A 23,025-nucleotide genomic window follows, 5' to 3' on the forward strand; every position below is an offset into this window, starting at 1 on the left:
AAGCCCCATAAAAAATTATCTTTATAAAAGCACTCTCGGGAGGCCTCCATCTTTCAATCTCAATTCAGCTAACAGGTAACATTTTGTTTAGGACATCTAATTCCTCTAATTAAGCTTGAATGCTTTCTACTATTGCTTGAGTTTGATTTTTAATCCCATCATGCATAGATTTATTTCTTTCAATCCATAACACCCAAAGAGTACATCCCACCATCCTGCAAATCTAGTTAAATGAGGTAGAAAATAAATTATCAAGCCAATATTGGAAAATAAAATCAGTGAACTCTATATGCCAGTAAATATTTAATTTGTTTCCACACTTCTGTTGTAGTGATACAATCCGGGAACGAATGCTCAAGAGTTTTCGAACCATTCAGACATATTGGGTAGACCAGTGACCTCACCAATCTTCTATTGTAGAGGTTGTAGAAATTAGGAATGTAGTTTTGAAAAATCCTCCAGAATGTAATTTTTATCTTTTTCAGCTAATTATCATATCTTCTTGAAAAAATTTATAATTAATTTGATTCTTGTAAGGCATAGATAAGAATGTATTTTGTAGAAGAATGTTGTACCCACTACGAACCGAGTATACTCTAAACACCAAACCTCGCCAGGCAATTGAATCCTCTTGAAGTGTTTGTGCTAAAGGAATACACAAGAATATTTTAAAATATAGTTAAAAATATTAAAAAGTTGCAAAGATTCTTAAATTTGTAAAAAAAAAAAGAGTTAAAATTATAAAAATTGTAAATTTTTTAATAATTTTAAAATATTAAAAATTTATATTTTTTAAATATTAAATATTTTTTTATAATTTTTAAATATTTTTAATGATTTTTTGACTGGTCAACACCAATCAACATGGGTCAATGCCAGTCAACTTGGTCAATATGCCACATCATCAATCAACTTGCCACGTTAGTGGTCAACCTATCATGTCATTGATGACGTGATGCATTTTGATTGGCCAGCTTTTTTTTAATGTTGTTTGTTGTCATATACTGACAAGGATAACAGTGCAAAGTTTAAGTACAAAATGAGCAAAAAAAAAGTTTAAGTACCAAAGTGAGAAAATTAGTATAATTTATAGGCTAAATTATAAATAAAACCAAAAAATCAAGAAATTAATCTTTTTTTTACATTATTTAAGAAAATAGATCATTGTTGTTGATTAGGCCATTTAAGGACAAAATGTGCCTTGTAAGACACACTTTTTAAAAAGCATTTTATACAATACATGCTTTTGTTTGACATATCTTTTTAGCTAGATAGTTAAATGTTAATATTCCCATCCATCTATGCTTAAATCCTCTCCCAAGCTTTTTATTATTATTTTAATTTTCTTGCAAGCTTTTATATTTTAATTCTAATTAATAAACAAGTTGTTTTCAAGTTTATTTTATTTTATGTTTTAATTAATAACTTTTTATTTATGTAAACAAAATGATAAATATGTAGTTATATAATTAAAAATATATTTATTTTTTATTATTATGTTAAAAATATTTTAATTTTTAAAAATATTAAGTAATTTTTTATGTATTTTTCTTTATATATAATTTTTATATGTCAAATATTTATTTCTTTCACCTACATTAAATTTTATATTATAAAATCATATAATTATTTCAAATGTCATTATTTTTAATAAATATGATTTTTATATGTGAAATATTTATTTTCTTCCCATCCATATCATAGGTGTGGCAAATTTTAGCATTATATTTATATATATATATATATATATATTGCATGTGTAGTTGAAATAATTATTTAAAATATTTCACATATAAAAATAATAATATTTTTATAATTTAGAATTTATCATACCAACAATATAGATGAAAATAATGCGATGATCAAAGTCTAATTTTAGGCACATAAATGTGATGGGTTTAGCTTTGTTCAAGACCCAATTACTCGCTCTATGTCCAAACAAATTAGATGCTAATTGAATGTTTTAAAAAATTAACATGATAATATATAAAATATATGTTTTTCATTATATAATTACATATTTATTACTTTTTCTATATAAATAAAAAATTATTAATTAAAAATGTGAAGTGATAACATATTTATTAATTAAAACATTAATTAAAAATAATAATAAAAATGTTGAAAGCAAGAAAAACAAAGAAACTTAAGAGAGCATGAGCTGCATGGATGAAAACATCAATATTTAACCATATCCAACCAAGGAAAATAGCATATTAAAGAAAACGCTGGCATTTGTGACTAATTTTGCCACTAACTAGTTAAGGTGACGGGTCTTGATGTGGCAATTAATTATATTGAACCCATCAAAAGTGTCAAGGGCCTTGATGGGGATGAGGGACTAATTTTGAAGATGAAAATTTGGTTAGGGGGTTTGAAAGTAATAATGGGCCAAAAATCTTGGTTCAGCCTCCGCAGATTTTGTTACAGAAAAGAAAGAGGGGAGGTAAGGTCCTTATTTGGTATTGAAAATGAATGGTTAGAAAAGTTAATTAGTAAAATTAAAAAGGAAAAACAAGAAGATAGCAAACGAATAAACACACTTTAATGGAGGTTTTGGGAATAGAGAGACTTGGCAAGTGGGCAAGTTGCTCGGAATTACAGCTTCATGCAGTGACGAGACAATCGTTAAAAAGCTGATGGAGCTGTTCCAAGGGCATCTGAACTGTAAGGTGCGAGTTCTTGATCATGGCTTTGTTCAACCTTAATGATTTATCTGAATATTTGGTTGATGTGATACAAAGTGGAAGATGATTGGTTAGGAGGCCTGAGGAGTTTTAAAAATATTTTTAATTCAGGATAATATTGTTTATGCATGCTTTATAAAAGCATGTTAAGTACAAACTACTTTAATTTCCAATGATTCTCATATTTCATACACTATACTTGACTTCTAAATTCTCACTTCTTTATGATTGATGTCATTTTTTTCATTATTTTCCTCATATGTATATACATATAAAAGAATAATTGAATTTAATATACATATACAAAATTTATTCAATACTAGATTAAAATCAAACATTATATTTTCCTTCACAAATGAAACATGAATATGAGAATATTTCTAAGTGATGTGTCACAAATCTAATTAAAAATTTGAGTAAGGCAAGTGCGCCTATCAATTAATAGTATAGCTACAGTGAGCAAAATCCCTCGAGGACTACAAGTACTAGTAATTACCGTCTTTCTATTATTTAACTGAATAATTCTAGTGATCTATTAAAAACTAGAATTAACTAATTTAATTAACTAACAAACACGGTAAAGAACAAATCACGAAAATAATCGAGTAACAACCAAGAAGCAAAACAATACCCAGGAAACAATCCGCCTAGATTCCATTTATCATTACCAATCTAAATTACGCAATTTCTTTACTTAGCACATTAATTCATAGAAATCCCTAAATTATGTTAATATCTCTTTCGAACATAAGAGCAACTAACTCTGGGTTGATTAATTGAAATTTCTTTCTAATTCAAACTCCTATTATTGCATTAATTCGCATATGGATTCCTCTATTAGATTTGACTCTAATCCGGTAGATTTAAGTCGTCCTATTTCTAAGATTGCATACAAGTCCACCCAACTATACAAGATTTACTCTTAAACAGGGTCTATTCAACCACCGACTTAAATACATCAAACATGGATCAATAATATAGAAATATCAAACCAAGAATTAAGCACACATAATTGAGAATAAGAAGCTAAGTATTTATTGCGTAAAATAAAAAATCAAACGATAAAATCCATCATAGGGTTCATCTCCCTAGGTATTTAGAAATTTAGCTCATACTTGAAAATAAAAACATCCAAGAGATAGTATAACCAAAAGAAACAAAGAAACTCATGATAATTTCCTAAGAAATCAACTGTGAATCTTCAATCTTGACGAAAATCTGCTTCAAAGTCAGCTTCAATGGTGTTTTTCGAGTTTTTTTAATATTTTATGACGGCTCCCTCCTATCTTCTTATTTTTGTCATATATACGTCTTAGAATGCCTGAAAAACCTAAAATTCATGATTTTTCGCAGTTCGGTGTGTAATCCCATGAAATCGACATGGCCTACCACACGCTCGTGTGGCTCCTGTAGCTTGCTCCGACGCTCCGATTTTGGCTCGTTTTTCGCTCATTTTGCTCCCAAGTGCTCTATTGAACATTAAAACATGAATTTAAAGGATTATGAGTATAAAATTCACAATTAACATCAAATAATCACCCAAAAACGCGTTAAGAATGAGGTAAAACATGTTACTTTTAGCACTTATCAAATATCTCCACACTTAAGCATTTGCTTATCCTCAAGCAAAATTTTCAACTCACATTAAAGTTAACTTCCCTCGATTTATTGTTTTTGTCGACAATGCCTTAGGATAATCTACAAATAATCATGTATTGTAAATTCAAACTAAAATGACACTAAAGAATACAAACAATCAAAGCAAAAAAATTTAAGGTTTAAAAACATTAGGCATCTCATCTATCTCAATAACTACCTGAAATTCAAACTCAATAAGAATTAACACCCTTACTAAGGTTCACTCAAATACTTAAGGTGTTTAAGGTTCAAGTAATGTGCACTCAATAATTGAAAATGAAATAATATTACCATAGGCTTGCTTGAAAATCAAATTTTCACTACTATATATCGAAACGACACACCAATCAAGAAGTCTTTATAAGGTTGTAACGAGGCTTAGGTTAAGAGTGTGGAACATGTCATAATAGTTACAATCGAGAGTCGAGTTGATAAGTTACCAAACCAAAAAAAGGATAGTAGTTGAATTAAAGAATTTACATCAATAAGAAATAAAAAGTGAGTATGAACTTTTATACCAAATATGAAACTAATGATTCAAACTAACCAAATCGAATCTCTACAAAAAGGGAGTCAATAAAAATTGAAAAGTCTATTACCAACCTTGTCCAATACAAATTGAAAAATCCCAAAACCAACACAAGTGTGGAAAAGGGGGACCCCAGATAATTTCCTAAGTCGTTCGCTTTTGTGAAACCCAAAATATTGCAAAGAAGAATTGAGACATAGTCTGAAACATTGTTAGAGAAGAATACCCGAGTTTTTTGACGATTCACACGATGTCCAGAGAAATGACAGAAGGAATTAAGAACACGTTGAAGGCACTCCACGTTCTTCCTGTCAGCTCTGCAGAAAAGGATAAGGTCATGGATGAAAAATAAATGGGATATACCAGGCCCTTGGTGAGATAGAAGAAAAGGTTCCCATCTATCTTCCTCAATTGCAACTTCAATCAGGTGACCAAGGCACTCCATTCCCAGAACAAAAAGATACGGGGATAAGGGATCCCCTCTTACATTTTGGATTATTGCATTTCCACGAAAATTATTTCATAATCTCGACAAAAACAAGTTTCTCAATCTCAGCATAATGCTTTTTCTTTAGATTCTTGAGGCCTAAAACAATTATATAAACGAATAATCAATATATACTTTCAAATCATAGTATTTAAGAGAAGAAAATAAACCTCTGTCCCTCCATCTCCAATTCAACCAATAAAACCAACTGATTATTAAAACTTTTTCTTTAACGCATGTATTGATTTTGTAAAATACTTATCATATATTGATATTTCTTAATACATGTACCTAAATCATTTATAAATTAAAACAATTTTGTGGTCAATCAACATTAGTTTTATTAAATTAGTTTGTTGATTTATCTTATTAAACCTGTAACAAAGAAAAGTAATAATTTAGTTTTAAGGGCTCTTTTATTAGATATTAATTAATTAATTAATTACTTTTTACATAAAAATTATTCCCAGCTTATCTTTATTAACAACATCATTCTTTTTAATCTATTTATTTGAAATTGGATGAACTCTGTTCACTGTTTTAAAGTTATTTGAAAAACAATTTATTTGGTTATTAAATGCTTAAAATTGATAAGTTGATATCTGAACTAATTGGATATTTTATTTTGATTTATCATCCACATCATATTTTTATTAATAGTACTAATACCATGCACCTTCAATTACTAAATCAATTTTAATTAACATTTTAATCCACACAGCCCATAAAAACTAAAAATTTCACATCAAGTGACCCTTAAAAATATTTTTAATTTTTCACTAACAATGAAATTCATAAAATTCATGAACAAATGTTAAAGTTTATGTTTTCACTCACACAATGGCATCCCTTAACCTAGTCTAAATTGAATATCATACCACTTAATCAAATGCATACTTGTATTAAATATTTACTATATTTAACACTTAATTAATAGTTAAATTACCATCTAGTTCAACAACTAATCTTACTAAATGAACCGGCAAGCAAAGGCTTCACCGGCTTCTCCTCCTATCCGAATTTGTAAACATAATTCAACATTTTAAAGGTACAAGGTAGAGTTACAGCAGCCATTGAACTTGTTAACTGAAGCTCCATTGTTACAAACTGAAGAAAAAAGAGAAATTTCCAGGCAGAATCTGAAATTGGACCAAGTATAACAATAATTTGACCAAAAGATTGTTTAAGTTTCAAGCCAAGTCAAGGTTCCCATAATAAGATATTTGCTTGGCAATTCCCCAGCTGATGGTGCAAGGTATGTGATTTTCTTCCTGCAATACACAAAACTGTGAATAACAACTGTAAAAGAAATTGGAGTTAAAAACTGATCATCAAAGCTCAGGATTCCAACCTCTGAATATCAATGTCAGTGATGTAAATAAAGCCCGCTACATTACTGCAAACAGAAAGCAAGCCAATTGTTAGTAGGTTGCTCAATGCATAAACTCATAGTCATATAAGCTAGTAGTGTGCTGTACACATCACAAAATGGTACCTAAGTTACTAGGACTTGGGGGTATGTTCAATTTTTCTCAAAGATATGGAAGGTCCTTGGAGAATCATAACCCCATGTTCATGAGCAAGCAAGCGTTGAACAAGGGTGTTTCAAGAGATATGAAGAGTCAGAATAACATGGAAAGAAACCAAAGTTAGATTTGCATAACAAGTTGATGGTAGTGATTGTGGTAGCAGTCAATTTGAACACTCAAAAACAGTATAAACCTTAGTAATTATTCCCAATGACTGAAGACTAGAAATTTATAAGATTGCTAAGGAGATGCTTTCTGTACTTGCGCTGTAAGAATTTGGTCATTCTAAGACATTTAAGATGGGAGCCTTGTTGACTTACATGGGATAGATCTAAAATATCACTTGTGCTTCCTAGTAAGACATTCAAGAAAGAACAACAAACCTAGACAAAATTTGATCAGGCTCCTTGGCATATGAAACAGCAAGAACCATATGAAGCAAATCCCGGTCAATATTCACAGGTGTTACTCTTAGTGGGTTAGCAATAGGATCTGCACCAATTGGTAAAGCCGATCTTGGTGCCTGTGGACCACCGCCAATTCGATAGACAAGCAGATCACTGAAGTTTGCAATATTAGAATGAGGGGAAAGATCATTTGCAAGGCCATAGAAGTACTCCTGGTAGAATTGGCAGCATGTATATGCTTTGTCAGAAGGATGAAAATAAAGTGCAAAGTTTACAAAATCAAGAGAAATGCCTTCTAAATAAAGGAGCAAGTTATAGAAAATAGAAAGAAACTAGCTTTTCAAGGCATCAATGAATTGGACTATCACGATGCAATCAAAACGAAGTATAAATTTGGTCCCCTAAATGTAGGAAGACCCTTGAAACAAAAACTATTATCCATTACCTTGTGATGTCAACAAAAATCAAAGTTGTCATTTATCATTCTTCATGCTTACTATTATTTTCTCACTAGAAAAGGTATGTCACAACTCACAATAATGGATTTCTGGTGAAACAAGCACGAAAGGAAACTACAAGAAAATAATGAAAGAATCTATCCACAGATTGTAAATGTTGCATTTACCCTTATCCTGTAACCCCTAGACTTCTGACGATATTTTGCATTTCTTGATACAACACCGCCAGACTTCTGAAGCTTCACAACATCCACATTAGGCTTACTTTTTGCTACAGCCTTAAGCATGCTGAAAAGTTTTTCCTGCAAAGAGATTAGATAGATTACTTCATAAACAAATACAACTAGGAAACAAGAAAGATCATATATTATTAATTTAGAAATGATTCCAGAAGCAATGATAGTATTTGGACTGAAGGCTACGAGTTTGAAGTCTAAAGCAAAACATAACCATAAAAGAAAAGATAACATCAAAACAATGCTTCAAGAAGTGCTCAGTTTGAACAAGTAGAAAGGATAAAGTTGTTGATCACCTGACCCAAAACCAGGACAACATTGGCCTTGAATGTATCAATTGCATGAAGAAGCAACTGCAGTAAGATATGTTCCATCAACATCATTCCGAAACACCAAAAAGAAAGGAGAGAGACAATAATACTTCTTATATCAACGCAAGAAACAGTCACTTTATCAGCATTTACATCCTTATAAGGTTTAGACTTCATTACCTCGTAGCCAGTACCTTCTATCCAACCCATAGTATTGATAACCATGCCTGCAGCTCGAGACTCAGCATTACGAGCAAATTGAGTCTCCAGCATTTGAGCCAGCTCATTCACGAGTGTCTTATATAAATCTACATTATTACTGCAGAACAGCAAGATCCATGAATATCATAATTAGTAATGAAAATTGAATCTAACAAAAAGCATTTGGCCAGACAAATTTTCTCATATGTATCAATCAGGCCATCTTTTAGCCAAAGTAAGTATACTACAACAAGAAAACATAAAAGTTACTTACCTAGGAGTTGTATGGCCGTAAAAATAAACAAGAGGCATCTCAAGAGGAATTCCTTCCACAGGATCAATGGGCAGTTCAATAGGTGTAGCAGCGATACATCCAGGAACTGTTATAGACCCTTGGCCTATATCTAAATCCACAAAGGTAGGTTTCCAACCTTGTTTAGCTGCCCAACTAAGAAGCATCCTTGATAAGGTGCTCTTCCCAGAATCAGTCGGCCCCACAACAATCACTCTGGGTCCCTGGACCACCAAAAAGATCACATTGAGATAAAAACAAGGTTGCGCATGAGTGTTAATAGGAGCAGTAAATAACATAGAGTTGGCAAAGCAGAAGAGAAATAAAGGAACCAAAATAAATCCTGCAGGGTTATTATAAATGCCATAAATGGATGGTAAGTGCAATATAACAACAGTAGCTCTAAGCTAAAGCCCAAGTTGTCTTAACTTAAAACCAAATCTCATACTTGTTTAAAGCCTACATGCCTGGACCCTTCATTTTCTCTAAACACCCATGTCTTACAACTATTTTTGAAACATCATCAGACATGGGTGCTAGATATGGATCCTCCAAATATATAAAAAATTAAAAAAAAAAAAAAAAAAAAAAGCATACCTGTATCAAGAATATAGCCGTATCCAACACTCACTCTCAACCCTAGACTATTCATTGCAAGTACTCTGTTATAAGAACGAAATGATAAAATACCTGGGATGCCTCCGAGTCATTTGGTGACAAAGCTTTAGCACGGTTTCTTCGTCCTTCGAGTACAGCATGTACATTCACGTAACTGACCATAGGTGTCTGCAAATCAACCATTGCAACAGCATCAGCAAAGACTATGTACAATTTGAGAACTGCCATTCATTTTACATTACAAATAAAACATCTATATATATACACAAACTCAAGATTCTAACTTTTAAAGAAATAGTTACCTCATCTGCCGTATAATCAGTTTCAGTAGCACCATCCATCTCAATTGTAGCACCATACCAAGTGAAAACCTATAAATGAACAAATTCTCTTTAATACCACATGGTATAAACATATCAGCAATGCATGAAAAGAAGCAACATGTTGTAACATAATGGATAAAGCAATTGACAACCAGAAACGCATCAAATAAAGATTACAAATCAAAGAAAGTACATCAAGTTTTACTTAAATTCCTTCTTAATGAAATTATTTGCAGAAAATCATCCTTTCAATAAAACCCCATTATCACTGATAAATTTTGACAAATTTCAAACTTCCATATAAGATTGCATACAAAAAATCTAAGAACATATAAATATTCCTTCTTTCTTTTCAAGGCAAAAGAATCTTCTAAACTTACAGCGAATTTGAGGCGAGGGGGGAAAGTGAGCCACATCTCAGGGGCCAATTCGGACCCGAAAATCTCGGCTGAGCCGTTAAGTAATCGAAGTTTAAGCGGCGTTTCATTACCCACCTCGATTCTCAGCTCGCTTTCTCTCTCTAACTTCACTTGCTTTATAGTCGACGCCGACGCGGAGCCACCAATCGCCGGCGGCGCCGTCATGGTCGTTGCACCTCCGTAGGACATGGTTTGCGGTCAGAGTTAATTATGGGATTGCCGGACCTTTTTTTTAATTGGGGGGCTTATATTGGGTTTTAATGACCCGAACCGTTTGAAGAGTTGGGAAGTTAAAACGCCTTTTGGGCATGTTAGTAGAGGTGATCATGGGCCGGGCCGGGTTCGGGCCGTGCCTAGATAAAATTTTAGACCCGTTTTATAGGCTTAGCCTAAAATATGAGCCTAAAAGTTTGTTCAAGTCTGGCCCGAAAGAAAATTGCTAAGCCTGAGCCCGGCCTGGTCCGGCCCATATTAAATATATATTTAATATATATAATATATATTTGATTAAAAATAAAAAATATATATTTGATTAAAAATAAAATATATATATTTAATATGGGCCGGGTTGGGCTCGGGCCAAAAATGTTTTACCTGAGACCCGGCCCGTTTTCTAAACGGGCCTCTTTTTTTGCCCAAACTCATATTTTGGGTCTATATTTTTACTCAAACCCTCTCATTTTCGGGCCGGACCGGGTAGTAGAGGTGCTCATGGGCCGGGCGGCCCGGCTCGGCCCGACGGCCCGCCCGAAATATGGGAGGGTTTGGGTAAAAATATAGGCCCGAAATATGGGCTTGGGCAAAAAAATGAGGCCGTTAGAAAACGGGCAGCCTCAGCACCACTTTTTTGCCGGGCCCGCCCGCCCGATATAATAAATATATTTATTTTTTAAATTTTTTAATTTTAAAATATTTTAAAATATTTTTAAAATACTTTTTTTTATTATTTTTTAATTTTAAAATATTTTTAAAATACTTTTTAAATTTTTTTTAATTTTAAAATATTTTTTAAAATATTTTTAAAATATTTTTTAAAATTTTAAAATAAATTTTTGGTATTTATTAAAAAATTGGGTTGGGCCGGGCCCGGGCCTAGGACTCGGGCCGAAATTTTTTATGGGCCCATCCCAAACCCGGCCCAGCCCGGCCCATGAGCACCTCTACCGGGTAGCCCAACCCATGATCACCTCTAGTAAAACCAAACCCAATTGTACAACACTTTCGGCCATAGCCTAATTGCTTGATGTAGATGATGTGTACTAGAGGTGATCATGGGCCAAGCTGGGCCTAGAAAAAATTTTAGGCCCGTTTCCTAGGCTCGGGCATGGCCCGACCTAAAATATTGGCCTAAAAATTTGTCCAAGCCCAGCCCCAAAAAAATTTGCTAAGCCCGAGCCCGGCCCATATTAAATATATATTTAATATATAAAATATATATTTGATTAAAAATAAAAAATATATATTTAATATATAATTCGGGCCGGGCTGGGTCGGGCCCGGGCAAAAAAAGTTTTACCGAGGCCTGACCTGTTTTCTAAATGGCCCACGTTTTTTTGTCCAAACCCATATTTTTACCCGAACCTTCCCATTTTTCGGGCGGGCCATCAGGCTGGCCAAGTAACCTAACCCATGATCACCTCTACACCTTAGTACCTTACTTGCATTGAGAGAAAGGGAAAGGTCGGAATTATTATTACTATAATCTACTTTCATTTATCTATTATCTATTTAACTCCTTTTATATAAATTTGTCAACCGAGTCTTGGTAATGCAGGAGAATATGAGTTCAAGTACGTTGAAACGTATTATTTTTTCGAAACGCATATAAAATAATTTAAATTTATATGAAATGATCAACCAATTTTTTCAATAAAAAATAAATACCTAATACCTAGATTGGTTAACCTTATAATAACCCTAATCTCTTACTTTCTATTTGAATTTTTTCTAAAGAAAATTGAAAGTAAAGATTGTCCAAAAAATTCCACCCTAAGACTTCAATTACATAGTAAAATGGGTGCTTTTAGTTCTCATTTTAAAACTTTTCGTCACCCAAAACTTACGGCACGTTTGGTTCATTAGAATGGAATATGATTGTAAGGGAATAAAGCTGTAATCAATAATTCAATTGTTTAGTTGGATAGAATGGAATAGAACTGTAATAGTATTCTTGTGTTTGGTTGAATGAAATAGATTTATAATAACATAAGGAAAAAAGCTAAAATGACCAAAGTACCGTTAGCGTAATTTTTAAGTAGATGATTATTGGTATTAAACTTTAATAGGATTATTATTAAATATAATTTAATAAAATAATATATAATATAATAGCATTCTTAATATGATTATTTTATATTAAATTATTTTAAAAGATTTTTATTTTATATAAAATAATCATTGTAAAGAAGATCTATAAAATCTCAAAAATTTAAAATTAGACATAAATATTACAACTTTAAAGCTTTCTTGTTTTTAGAAAAATGGTAATTTTATACCTCTGGCTTTCTTGTCGAATTTCAGTGTAGAGACCAAGACCCTTGCCCATGATATGTTGCTTTTTGATTAGGTGGATAAAATAAATAGGAGAATCTAAAAATTGAAAAAGGCTATCGAGTTGAAGGAGGAAGGTAAAGGTGAGGGCAAAAAAAAAAAAAACACAACAAATCCTATTCAACACCTATTCTATAACGAGGCAGCCTCTTCCTTGAATGGAAATGGATTCAATGCATGCCGTAACAAACTATAATCAAATAAACATTCAAGCCAATTAAACAATTAAACATTATTTTGGCGGTGGGTCTACCGAATTGGATTGTTCCTTCCAACTAAACATGTCCTTAAAAACATTTTAATTATTCTTATATTCTGTGACAATATTTAGATGAAATTTTATATAGCAACAGACTATAACCAAATAAACTAATTAAAAAATTAGGGAAGGCTAGACTTTTTGTTTATTAGGGTGAGGATTGCTAATGTATTGAATCAGCGGAAGCATCATTTTCTGTTGGTGCATTATTTTGAATTTATTAATATTTTAAAAGATATATATAAATATATTTCAAATATAAATTATTCATCAATTATATAAAACACCCATTAATAAACTCTACAAATAAAAATCTATCATTCAATAAAATCCAACATTAAGAAGAAAAAAGAAGTTGAATGGTGAGTGGGGATTTTTCTTTCATAATCAGGTGAGTAAGGTTTTATTTATTTTTTATATTTAAAATGTGAAAATATGTTTCGGGTATTTGTCAATGCATTCTAATTAAGTCTTTATAGCATAATAATAAATAGTTAAAATATTTATATTTTTATCATTATTCATGCGTTGACCGATGTACTATGTTCTAGTTGGTGTGACTGAAACTGGCTGGTGTGATCGATATAGGCCGAAATTTTCACTAGCATGAAAATGAGTATTATTTGTTTTGTTTTAGCATTAAAATAATATACACCGACCGATACAATTGAAATCAATACAAAACCGATAACCTAATCTTAAATATAAATTTAATATGGATAATAAATGCTGATATCCAATATTTATTCCATTTTTTATGCAGGTCTTAAACTGCCTATACCCCAACCTTTAAATTTTTAAAATACTTGACCTAGGATAGGATCTCCAAAATTATTGCAACAACTGCTTTAATTTTTTTCAAATTTTTTAAATATGGCAACAAACTGAGCCCAACATAATGGTAAAGAAATAAAAGGCCGAAAAGCCCAGAGACCAATATCAGTAGAAAACCAGATTTTGCGACCCAAAACAATAAACAATAAAGTTGTACGAAACAACATATTGTGGAGATGCGGGGTATCGATCCCCGTACCTCTCGCATGCTAAGCGAGCGCTCTACCATCTGAGCTACATCCCCTCTTTTCTGTATCTTTAAAAACTATATTAAATAAATTTTATTTATGTTTGTTGTCTTCTATATGGTCATTGCTATTTCGCCTATCTCAGCTTCCTTTGCTTTTCAAAGGGAAATATAAAAAGGAAGAATAAAAACTGTTGCTATTTTCTAGTGTGTGTTTGACAGTTTGAGCGACAAAAATGCTGCGGAAGCTGCTTTTTCGACAAGCTCCCAGAGCTTACCGATTCCTGTCTACTCAGTCAACGCTTCCTTTACTCAGCAAATGCTCTGTTTTCTCTTATTGTTCATCATCACGACCTGAAATCCCTCCTAGTAATTCCATCGAACACCTTGAAGATCAACCCACCAACACCATTTCCATTGATCGTTCTGGACTATGTAGTCCCCCTGGTAACTTTTTCAGCTTCTCTCCATCTCTATATTCCTATTATTTCACTTCATTTTTTATTAATTTTTTTTTTGGTGGGGATGTTTTAGAGCATTCTCATGAACCTTCCTCAGACTCTGAACTTGTTAAGCATCTCAAAGGCATTATTAAGGTTAGTAAAAGGGTCTGTTTTGATGTAATAAATTATGGGGTTTTGTTACTTTTGTTGTTAAAGTTTTATCTTCAGTTCAATGCATTGAAACCATCAAGATTAGCGTTCAACTGCAGTATCATCAGGACACTCGTTAGCGAAAACCCACGAACTTATACTCTTAATGTCTCCTTTTACTACTTGAAACTTGAATTGAAACTGTGCATTTTGTGCTTTGGAACATTGGGTTTTATTTGCTGTCTTGTCAGTTTCGTGGTGGGCCGATATCTGTGGCAGAATATATGGAAGAAGTCTTAACAAATCCCAAGGCTGGGTTCTATATTAACCGGGATGTCTTTGGAGCTGAAGGTGATTTCATAACATCTCCTGAAGTAAGCCAGATGTTTGGAGAGGTAGCTTAGTTTCTAATGAATTTGTGAATGTGAAGGAATATTGATGGAGACAATTTAATTTTCTTTCCTATTGGCATTATTTTAGATGGTTGGTGTTTGGGCTATGTGTTTATGGGAACAAATGGGACAACCGAAGAGGGTGAACTTGGTTGAGCTTGGCCCTGGCAGAGGAACTCTAATGGCCGATCTTCTTCGTGTATGATAGTCACTTGTATTTCTCACTCAAGTTTACTTCTAAATGTAAAAGATATGCAAGTTAGTGCTTTAAAGTCTTCATTTGGTTAGTTTTATGAGGACATAATATTGCATGTTTTTAAATAGGTGTTGGTTTTTTCTCCTTATAGGGTGCATCAAAATTTAAAAATTTTACGGAGTCATTGCATATACACATGGTAGAATGTAGCCCTGCATTGCAAGAACTTCAGCACCAAAGCTTGAAATGCATGGATGAAGAAAATACTAGTGAAGGTGTTGATAAAAGGTCTCTAAGCACATTGGCTGGAACACCTGTATCGTGGCATGCAACACTGGAACAGGTTCCATTTGGATGTATGGCATTAACTTTCTAGATTTTTCTTCTCTGAAAAGAAAGCAGCCAAATACCCTTTGGTTTATGAAAACAGTTCAATTATCCTATTTATATTCTATATAGTTTATGGATTGAGTTAAAAAATAACATGATCTGTTCTTACCTTGATGTTTTGAATCACTTGCTCATGTTCCAGTGCCGACCATAATTATTGCCCATGAGTTCTATGATGCACTGCCAGTTCATCAATTTCAGGTTTGTCACATGCATTCTGATAGTAGGGGATAACTGAATATCTGTTGTTTCTGTATCCAAGTCTATTAGTAAGAGTAGGATTGCCCGTGCCAGCTGTTCTTTGCATCCTGAATATTAAATCCATGGAACTTTAAAATGTTGACATAGAAATTTTAACTTTAGAGAGCCTTTATTTGGGTTACTGTCATTGTATGAAGTTTCTGTTATAATTTGCAGCTTACTTGATTACAGACCCGCTATCATATTTATGAAAATTGTAAGAGGTATGTTACGTATCAATTGTCTACTGATAATATGAGATAATGAATAAATCCATGGTAGTTTGAAGATTATACAACATAATATACATCTAGCCTTGTAAGATGTGGACCGAGTTAATGATTTATGCTTTGAACAATAGCTGAGAACCAGGTATAGAAATTGTCAAATTGTTATGTAGTCGGGAGTTGTCATCTTTAAGTTAGACATCTAAACTCTTTTAATTTTAAAGTTTCCATACTGTTAATTATATAGCTTGTCATCTGCCATTTCATTTGCATTGCTTTAATTAAGAAGTTGTTTGCAGAGGGGTTCTCGTGGCTGGTGTGAGAAAATGATAGATGTCACAGAAGATTCATCGTAAGAATTTGAGATCTACTCTCCCGACATTCAATCACCTTCTAATTTAAGGAATTTAGTTGTTTGATACTTCCTTGTGTATGGGTTTAGGTTCCACTTTGTTCTATCTCCACAGCCTACACCCGCAACTCTTTACCTAATGAAGCGCTGCAAGTGGGCTGTGCCCAAAGAAGTTGAGAAACTTAATCAAATTGAGGTTTGCCCCAAAGCAATGGATTTAACTAGTACACTTGCGAAGAGAATAGGTGTTGATGGAGGTGGAGCACTTATTATCGATTATGGCCTGAACGGAGTAGTGTCAGATAGTCTGCAGGTATAGCGGCTCACCTTTCATCAATGATTCAATGAAAAAACAGACAATTAACTGATTCTAGCTTTTTGTCACTTTAACAGTTATAAAAAATCACTTTTCTTTAGTTTCATCTGCATCATTTTCGTAACCACTAAACATGTGCAGGCAATTCGGAAGCACAAGTTTGTTAACATACTTGACAACCCTGGGAGTGCTGATCTTAGTGCATATGTCGATTTTGCATCAATCAAGCACTCTGCCCAGGAAGCTTCAGGTTTGCATTTCCGTTTTATCTTCCATACGAGTGTCTGGTTGTATTAAGCATGTTTTATTTTGAAAGGAGTTTGGGATAAAATCTGTCAAAGAAAAAATAATGACTAAATTTCATGGTTCCAACATTGTTTTTTCAGATGATGTATCTGTTCATGGCCCTATTACTCAGTCTCAGTTCCTTGGTTCACTTGGAATAAACTTCCGAGTTGAAGCTCTGCTACAAAACTGCACTGATGAGCAAGCTGAAGCTCTAAGGACCGGATACTGGCGTTTAGTCGGTGACGGTGAAGCCCCCTTTTGGGAGGGACCAGAGGAACAAGTACCTATCGGGATGGGAACCCGTTACATGGCAATGGCCATTGTTAACAAGAAGCAAGGCATCCCAATACCATTTCAGTGAAGTTTTAAACAATATTGCTAAATTATCTTTTCCTGTTACAATTGAATAAAAGCAGGATTTTGTTCTGTCTAAATCTTCGTTCAAGTTCCAGCTATGATGATAGAATGCACTTATAAATTCTTTTTGTTCTTCAGTGTTCCATATACCCTTTTGCTTAGATGATGGTCAAAGAATAGCCCAGAACTCAAAGTATAAAATTTTCACTTATGGATACCTCTATTTTGATCTTTGATATTCACATCAAGTATTCACATTCAAATCCGAACAATTACAAGAAAAAATCCTAAATATCCAAATGAAATCATATAAAAAGATGACAATTTCTCCAGGGAAGAAACAACTAGTGCTACACGTTTCATACTCTTCCATTAAAGCCTTTGTTTTCACTATCCTTACAGTTGATCACTCTGCAAGCAAACCTTGTATTTCCACACTCATCCCCAAGCTTGGACCGTAATTGGTCAACTAACTGCGACATCAATGAGCGAACAAATAAAAGAAATATTCATGTACGAAGGGTTCTGTCATTGAAACAATATAAATTGATACTAACCTCAGTTTCAGAAAGTTGATCAGCATTACTATCATATCTGAATGTAAGAGTGTTTAGGCAACTGCAACATCTCAAAAAGTCAGCTATATCAAAGTCCTTCAAGTTGTTTAAATCGACAACTGATGCTTCCAAATGTTCCAAATGTTGGAATGTTATGTTTTGCAGTTACGCATGGTTTGACAAGGCCTGCAGAAACCAGAGACGTCAATACTCAAACAGTGTGTTTATCAGACATTTTGCCAGACACAGACAACAAGGAACATAAAGATGTAAGGTGGCTTGTACCTTAATAATCTGAAAGTTCAATTGCAGACTTTTGGCATATCTTACACTGTAAATAAACTCAACTAAGCCATTACTATTGAATTCCTTGCACGTATAATCTGCAATGCCCAAAGTTGATGAATAAGGTACAGCGAGATTAATGGTGGCTTTGGATAGTGACCGCAAGTTGTCTGAATAGATCCTGCATCTGCTCAAAGATGCTTCTGGGACACAAAAACTTAGTTCCATTGTCAAACACAATGTTTGAAGTTGTTCTGCTGAGATTCTAACATCAAAGGAGCCATAAATTTCACAGTTGGAGATTTGCAGATCCTTGAGACAAGGTGCATTGACATTGAGATACAAGTTATCAAAGCCACATTTACAAATTTCTAACTTCTCAAGAGAGTAACAATGGATGAAAATTATGCTATCTTCTGGTGCCGTATCATATCATCTTGTGTACCGATAATACAAGTCCTTGGGTTTTATTGCACTGCAACTTGATACTGTTAGCGCTTTGAGACATGAGTTGCTTATGTTGAGATCCTTAATTCCATCAATATCTACCAGATTCAAAACCTTAAGGGATCTGCAAGAATGACTCATCCATTCTCCGAGTTCCAAGCCCAGAACCGATACGGATGATAGCGATAACGTCTCAAGGGAGGCGAAAGCTAAAGCAAACAGTTTTGGTTTTCCCCCTTGCAATTCCAATTTCAATGCCCTCAGTGATTCAATCCCAGCAGGCAAGTGAAAGGCTCTACCAGCTGTTACAGGGACCCCAATGTCCAGTTCTTGAACCTTATGCCTTAAAGCCTTTTGAACACACAAGCTGAAAATTGGTCCTTTAACATCATATCTGCTGGCACGGCAAAACCAATGTAGACGAAAACGATCAATCTGTGGTTCATTGTGTTGATTTAGAAAACCCTGTAGAAATCCCTGCACTTGTTTGCAATTGGGTGCGCACTTCTTGGAATCACACCCTAACTTGAAGTACAAGTTACGGCTACACATGGTTAACTGCCTAAATTTTCTAGACACATAACTTAGCCCAACAATATCATTGGAACCAATGAATGAAAGAACATGAAGAATGATGTATTCTGGAAGATCACTGAATCTATCATCGCCAGTTTTTAGAGCGATCAGGTCAAGCGACTTAGGCGGGGGTTCCATGGTCAGCAAAGCTTGTAAGTTTCAATACCTATGTATCTGCAATCACCATTAAAATGAAATTAACAGACTGAAACTGTGACACAGATTAGAGGCTTATTTACCTCGTATTAACTTCTTGATGGACAGCACTCTGCTTAAATCTCTCGTAGCTTTTATAAGAGTTGTAAATTGTAATGAGGTTAGAGCTTTTGTTGCATGGTTTAACTATGGGAAAAACTTGAGAGTCAAGTAAAATAAGATTATGTGGAAAGTGGGCTTTGGTTTTTTTCCATTACAATATACATAATAACTCTTTTACTATCCCAATTTACAATTTTTTTTAAATTTTGTAAAATAATTTTGGCTTATTGAATTTAAATATTTATACAATAAAAATTTAAACTTACACATCCACATATGAGTACAATTAAACTCTCTTTGGCCTACTGTTCAAATTGAATATTTATTCAATATTAGATATTAATATAAAATAAACAAATTTAATATCCAATTTATCTAAAAAATAAATTTTATTTTTGAAAAATTAAAATAACGTTTTTTATATAAAATAAAATTTATTTATGAAAATAGGTTTCTAACTTTTTTGTTTCATAATACAACAATGAGAATTCAAAAATTTTTGCTAATAGAGATTAGAGATTTGATATATATATATATTGGTGTAAAAACAAATTAAACTAAAAAAGAAAACAAAGGCTAAATTAACCTTTTTACCCAACAGATGTTTCTAAGTTTTGCTCGGTTTCTTTATTTAAAGGTTTAGACGGATCCCAATAATGAGAATTGGTGTACTGTCTTGCCCAACAAACAAATATATTGATGGTCTCCGTTAAACTCTATGTCAAACCTTGAAAGACGAATAGGTTTCTATTCTTCCATACACATCATTCTACTAATTCAAAAAGGGTTAAAAAGAAGGTTTAATACTTATTAAAAAGAAGATTTAATGGTGTAAAAAGTTTTCAATTTTTTTTAGAAAAAAGTAATTAAATCTCTGCTTTTTTTTATTTAATTGGGTACTTGAACTTTTAAAATGCATCAAAAAGACCCTTAATTTTTTTCAAAAAAAGCAATTAAACTCCTTTTTTTTTTTGCGCTCAATTGGGTACTTGAACGGTCAAATGCATCAAAAATGCCCTTTGAACGTTAAAGTTAATTGCCCCTCATTTTTTTTTAGTTAAAGTCACCTGTGTCACAACTGCGGCGTGACATGTGGGAAAAAAAATATAAAAAGTAAAAATTAATAAAAGTTATGAAAATTATTAGATTTTAATAAAAAATATAAAAAGTATTTATATTTTATTTAAAAAATTATAAAATACATAAAAAAGCCCTTTTAACTATTGATTTTAACTGATGACCGTTAAAGTTAACGACCTCTAGGTTTTTTTTTCTAGTTAAAGCCATCATATATGGCAACACAACGTGACATATGGCAAAAATAAAAAAAAAGTAAAAATCAATAAATGTTATAGAAAAATTATAAAATACTTCTTTTAGTACGATAATTTTTATAATTTTTACTTAATTTTATATTTCTTTGTATTTTATAATTTTTATGACTTTATAAAATTTTATAATTTTTGCGATTTTTATAATTTTAATAAATTTTTTATAATTTTTATTTAAATTTAATATTTTTATAAATCTTACTTTTTATCATTTTTGTCACGTTGTGGTTGTGACGCGTAATGCCTTTAATTGAAAAAAATTAGAGGTAGTTCAAATATCTAATTGAGTGCAATAAAAAATAGAAGCTTAATTGCTTTTCTTGAAAATTTTAAAACTATTTTGATGCATTTTGAAAGTTAAAATATTAAAATAAAAAAATAAAGAATTAAAATGTTTTTGAAATATTATAAAAGTTGAAATATATAGGTGAGTATAAAAAAAACACAGAAACTACACTATTTTTCTTGAAGAAATTGAAAGACATTTTAGTCCCTTAAACCTAAAAGCAAATTCTTTGCGTACGTGATGCTCAAGCCAAGTCAATTCAACGGTTTTTAACTTTAATATTTTTGCAAAAAAGAAAAAGTGAAAACGATAAAACCGAAGCTTCCCTACTGCCAGCCGCCTGCCTAGCATATTGTCCATTGTTTTTTTCCTTTTCGATTCTTTGATTTGAGAAAAGAAACAGAAAAAAAATGGGTTCTTTCTTTTCATCCGATTCAACGCCAGAAAAGCCATCATCTTCATCTGAGCCTTCAAGCGTCCTAACCTTTCATTCATCACCCAGATGGCAACTTCACTTCAACTCTGTCAAAGAAACCTCACAGCTTGTACCTTCTTTCTTAACCCTAAATCCTTTTCTTTTCTTTTCTTTTTTTTGTGAGTTTTAAATGGTTGTTTTGATAATTATATGAAAAACCTGAATCTTGGTTTTTCTTTTCTTTTTCAGATGGTTATAGATTTCTCAGCTTCTTGGTGTGGGCCATGTAAATTCATGGAACCTGTTTTGAATGGCATGGCTGCTAAGTTTACTGAAGTTCAGTTTGTAAAACTTGATGTTGATGAACTGCCTGTATGCATTCTACGCTTTTTCTTTCTATGTATACACACACACACATATGTATATATATACATGATTTATAAGTAAATTGTTTAAGACTGCATTTAATGTACAGGGGAATGATGAAAAACATGTGATGAATCTGAAAATTTCTGGTGACTTATTAGAAACTTTATAGGCTCCCATATCATTCTGTGTATTGAAAAGCACCTTTCAATTAGTTGAGTTGGGAAAGATATTTGATCATAAGAGTCTGTATACTTGTAATTTGGATTGAAAAGATATACATCATCTTTTAGAGGTTAGGAAGGAGTATGATCAACTAATCTCAACTCAAGCATATATTATAAGAAGCTCAAGATGACTCAAAATTCAAGGCTTTGAGATTTTTCTTAAGCTCAATCAAATTTCACATTTTGTACACAGCCCTGATTTGAGATAAAAATCAAATTGTTCGAGCTCACTCGGATTAAGCACGTGTTAAAAATGAGCTCAATTACTATATTTCAAATTTGAATTGTCTCTCGAGCTCAACTTCAAATTGCCCTTCTTTATTAATTAAAAGTAGATGCTTGAATTCACCTCACTGATAGTTTGAGTTCAAGCTTGAGAATTCGCATTTTTTCAAGTTGAATCTTATGTGTTTGTTCCCTTGGTTTTTATTGGTTCTTGGTGGGAGTTTAGGATGTGGCGCAGGAATTTGGGGTTCAAGGAATGCCAACTTTCGTGTTGCTAAAGAAAGGGAAGGAAGTGGATAGGGTGGTTGGAGCCCAAAAGAATGATCTTGAGAAGAAAATTGAGAAACACAGGGATCTGGTAGCTGCTACTTGAACTTTCAGCTTGTATTTTCTCCATTAATAATGTCTAATGGGATTTCCCTGAATTTGATTATGTTTAAACACTTTGTTGTGGAACAATGATTGGGTCCTTTCTCTTGCATTCATTTTCTTTTCATCGCCCCACAATCCCTCTTATGTGTTGCTTTAATGTTAACATGTTGATTTTTATGTATCCTGTCTGATGTTGAGTGAATCTAAGTTTGGAAAGTATATTATCCTTTTCCATTCACAAGTGTTCAGAAGGTACGAATCTTCTAACATGCATTGCTTGTTTCTCTTCTATTTGTTAAAAACTATATCGACTAGTCTCAATTGATAATGACAAAAGAAGGATAAAGTGCCCGACCAACCAACT

The 23,025-nt window shown here is 32.7% G+C and overlaps 3 protein-coding genes and 1 non-coding gene across 4 annotated transcripts; 2 read left to right on the forward strand and 2 right to left on the reverse strand.

Annotated features, from left to right (window-relative positions):
• Positions 1-6,308: 6,308 nt before the first annotated feature.
• On the reverse strand, positions 6,309-10,393 carry LOC105779456 (protein CLP1 homolog). The gene is made up of 10 exons (XM_012603216.2): positions 10,097-10,393; positions 9,696-9,764; positions 9,466-9,561; positions 8,758-8,999; positions 8,463-8,601; positions 8,268-8,324; positions 7,903-8,037; positions 7,254-7,489; positions 6,693-6,737; positions 6,309-6,612 (listed from the first exon to the last, which is right to left on the reverse strand). Exons 1-10 carry the CDS (start codon positions 10,322-10,324, stop codon positions 6,525-6,527), a joined length of 1,335 nt encoding a protein of 444 aa, XP_012458670.1. The 5' UTR covers positions 10,325-10,393; the 3' UTR covers positions 6,309-6,524.
• A 3,556-nt stretch (positions 10,394-13,949) lies between these two features.
• TRNAA-AGC (transfer RNA alanine (anticodon AGC)) lies at positions 13,950-14,022 on the reverse strand. The gene has a single exon. It is a non-coding gene; the product is annotated as a tRNA-Ala (tRNA).
• An 86-nt stretch (positions 14,023-14,108) lies between these two features.
• LOC105779455 (uncharacterized) lies at positions 14,109-17,552 on the forward strand. Its single transcript, XM_012603215.2, has 10 exons — positions 14,109-14,412; positions 14,500-14,561; positions 14,810-14,953; positions 15,039-15,149; positions 15,298-15,502; positions 15,679-15,737; positions 16,303-16,355; positions 16,446-16,668; positions 16,813-16,921; positions 17,058-17,552. The coding sequence occupies exons 1-10, from the start codon at positions 14,202-14,204 to the stop codon at positions 17,318-17,320; spliced, it is 1,440 nt and encodes a 479-aa protein (XP_012458669.1). The 5' UTR covers positions 14,109-14,201; the 3' UTR covers positions 17,321-17,552.
• A 3,807-nt stretch (positions 17,553-21,359) lies between these two features.
• LOC105779458 (thioredoxin H2) lies at positions 21,360-22,895 on the forward strand. The gene is made up of 3 exons (XM_012603219.2): positions 21,360-21,601; positions 21,721-21,843; positions 22,516-22,895. The coding sequence occupies exons 1-3, from the start codon at positions 21,467-21,469 to the stop codon at positions 22,660-22,662; spliced, it is 405 nt and encodes a 134-aa protein (XP_012458673.1). The 5' UTR covers positions 21,360-21,466; the 3' UTR covers positions 22,663-22,895.
• Positions 22,896-23,025: the final 130 nt, after the last annotated feature.

This window comes from Gossypium raimondii, chromosome 4 (assembly GCF_025698545.1).
Source record: "Gossypium raimondii isolate GPD5lz chromosome 4, ASM2569854v1, whole genome shotgun sequence".
NCBI lineage: Eukaryota > Viridiplantae > Streptophyta > Magnoliopsida > Malvales > Malvaceae > Gossypium > Gossypium raimondii.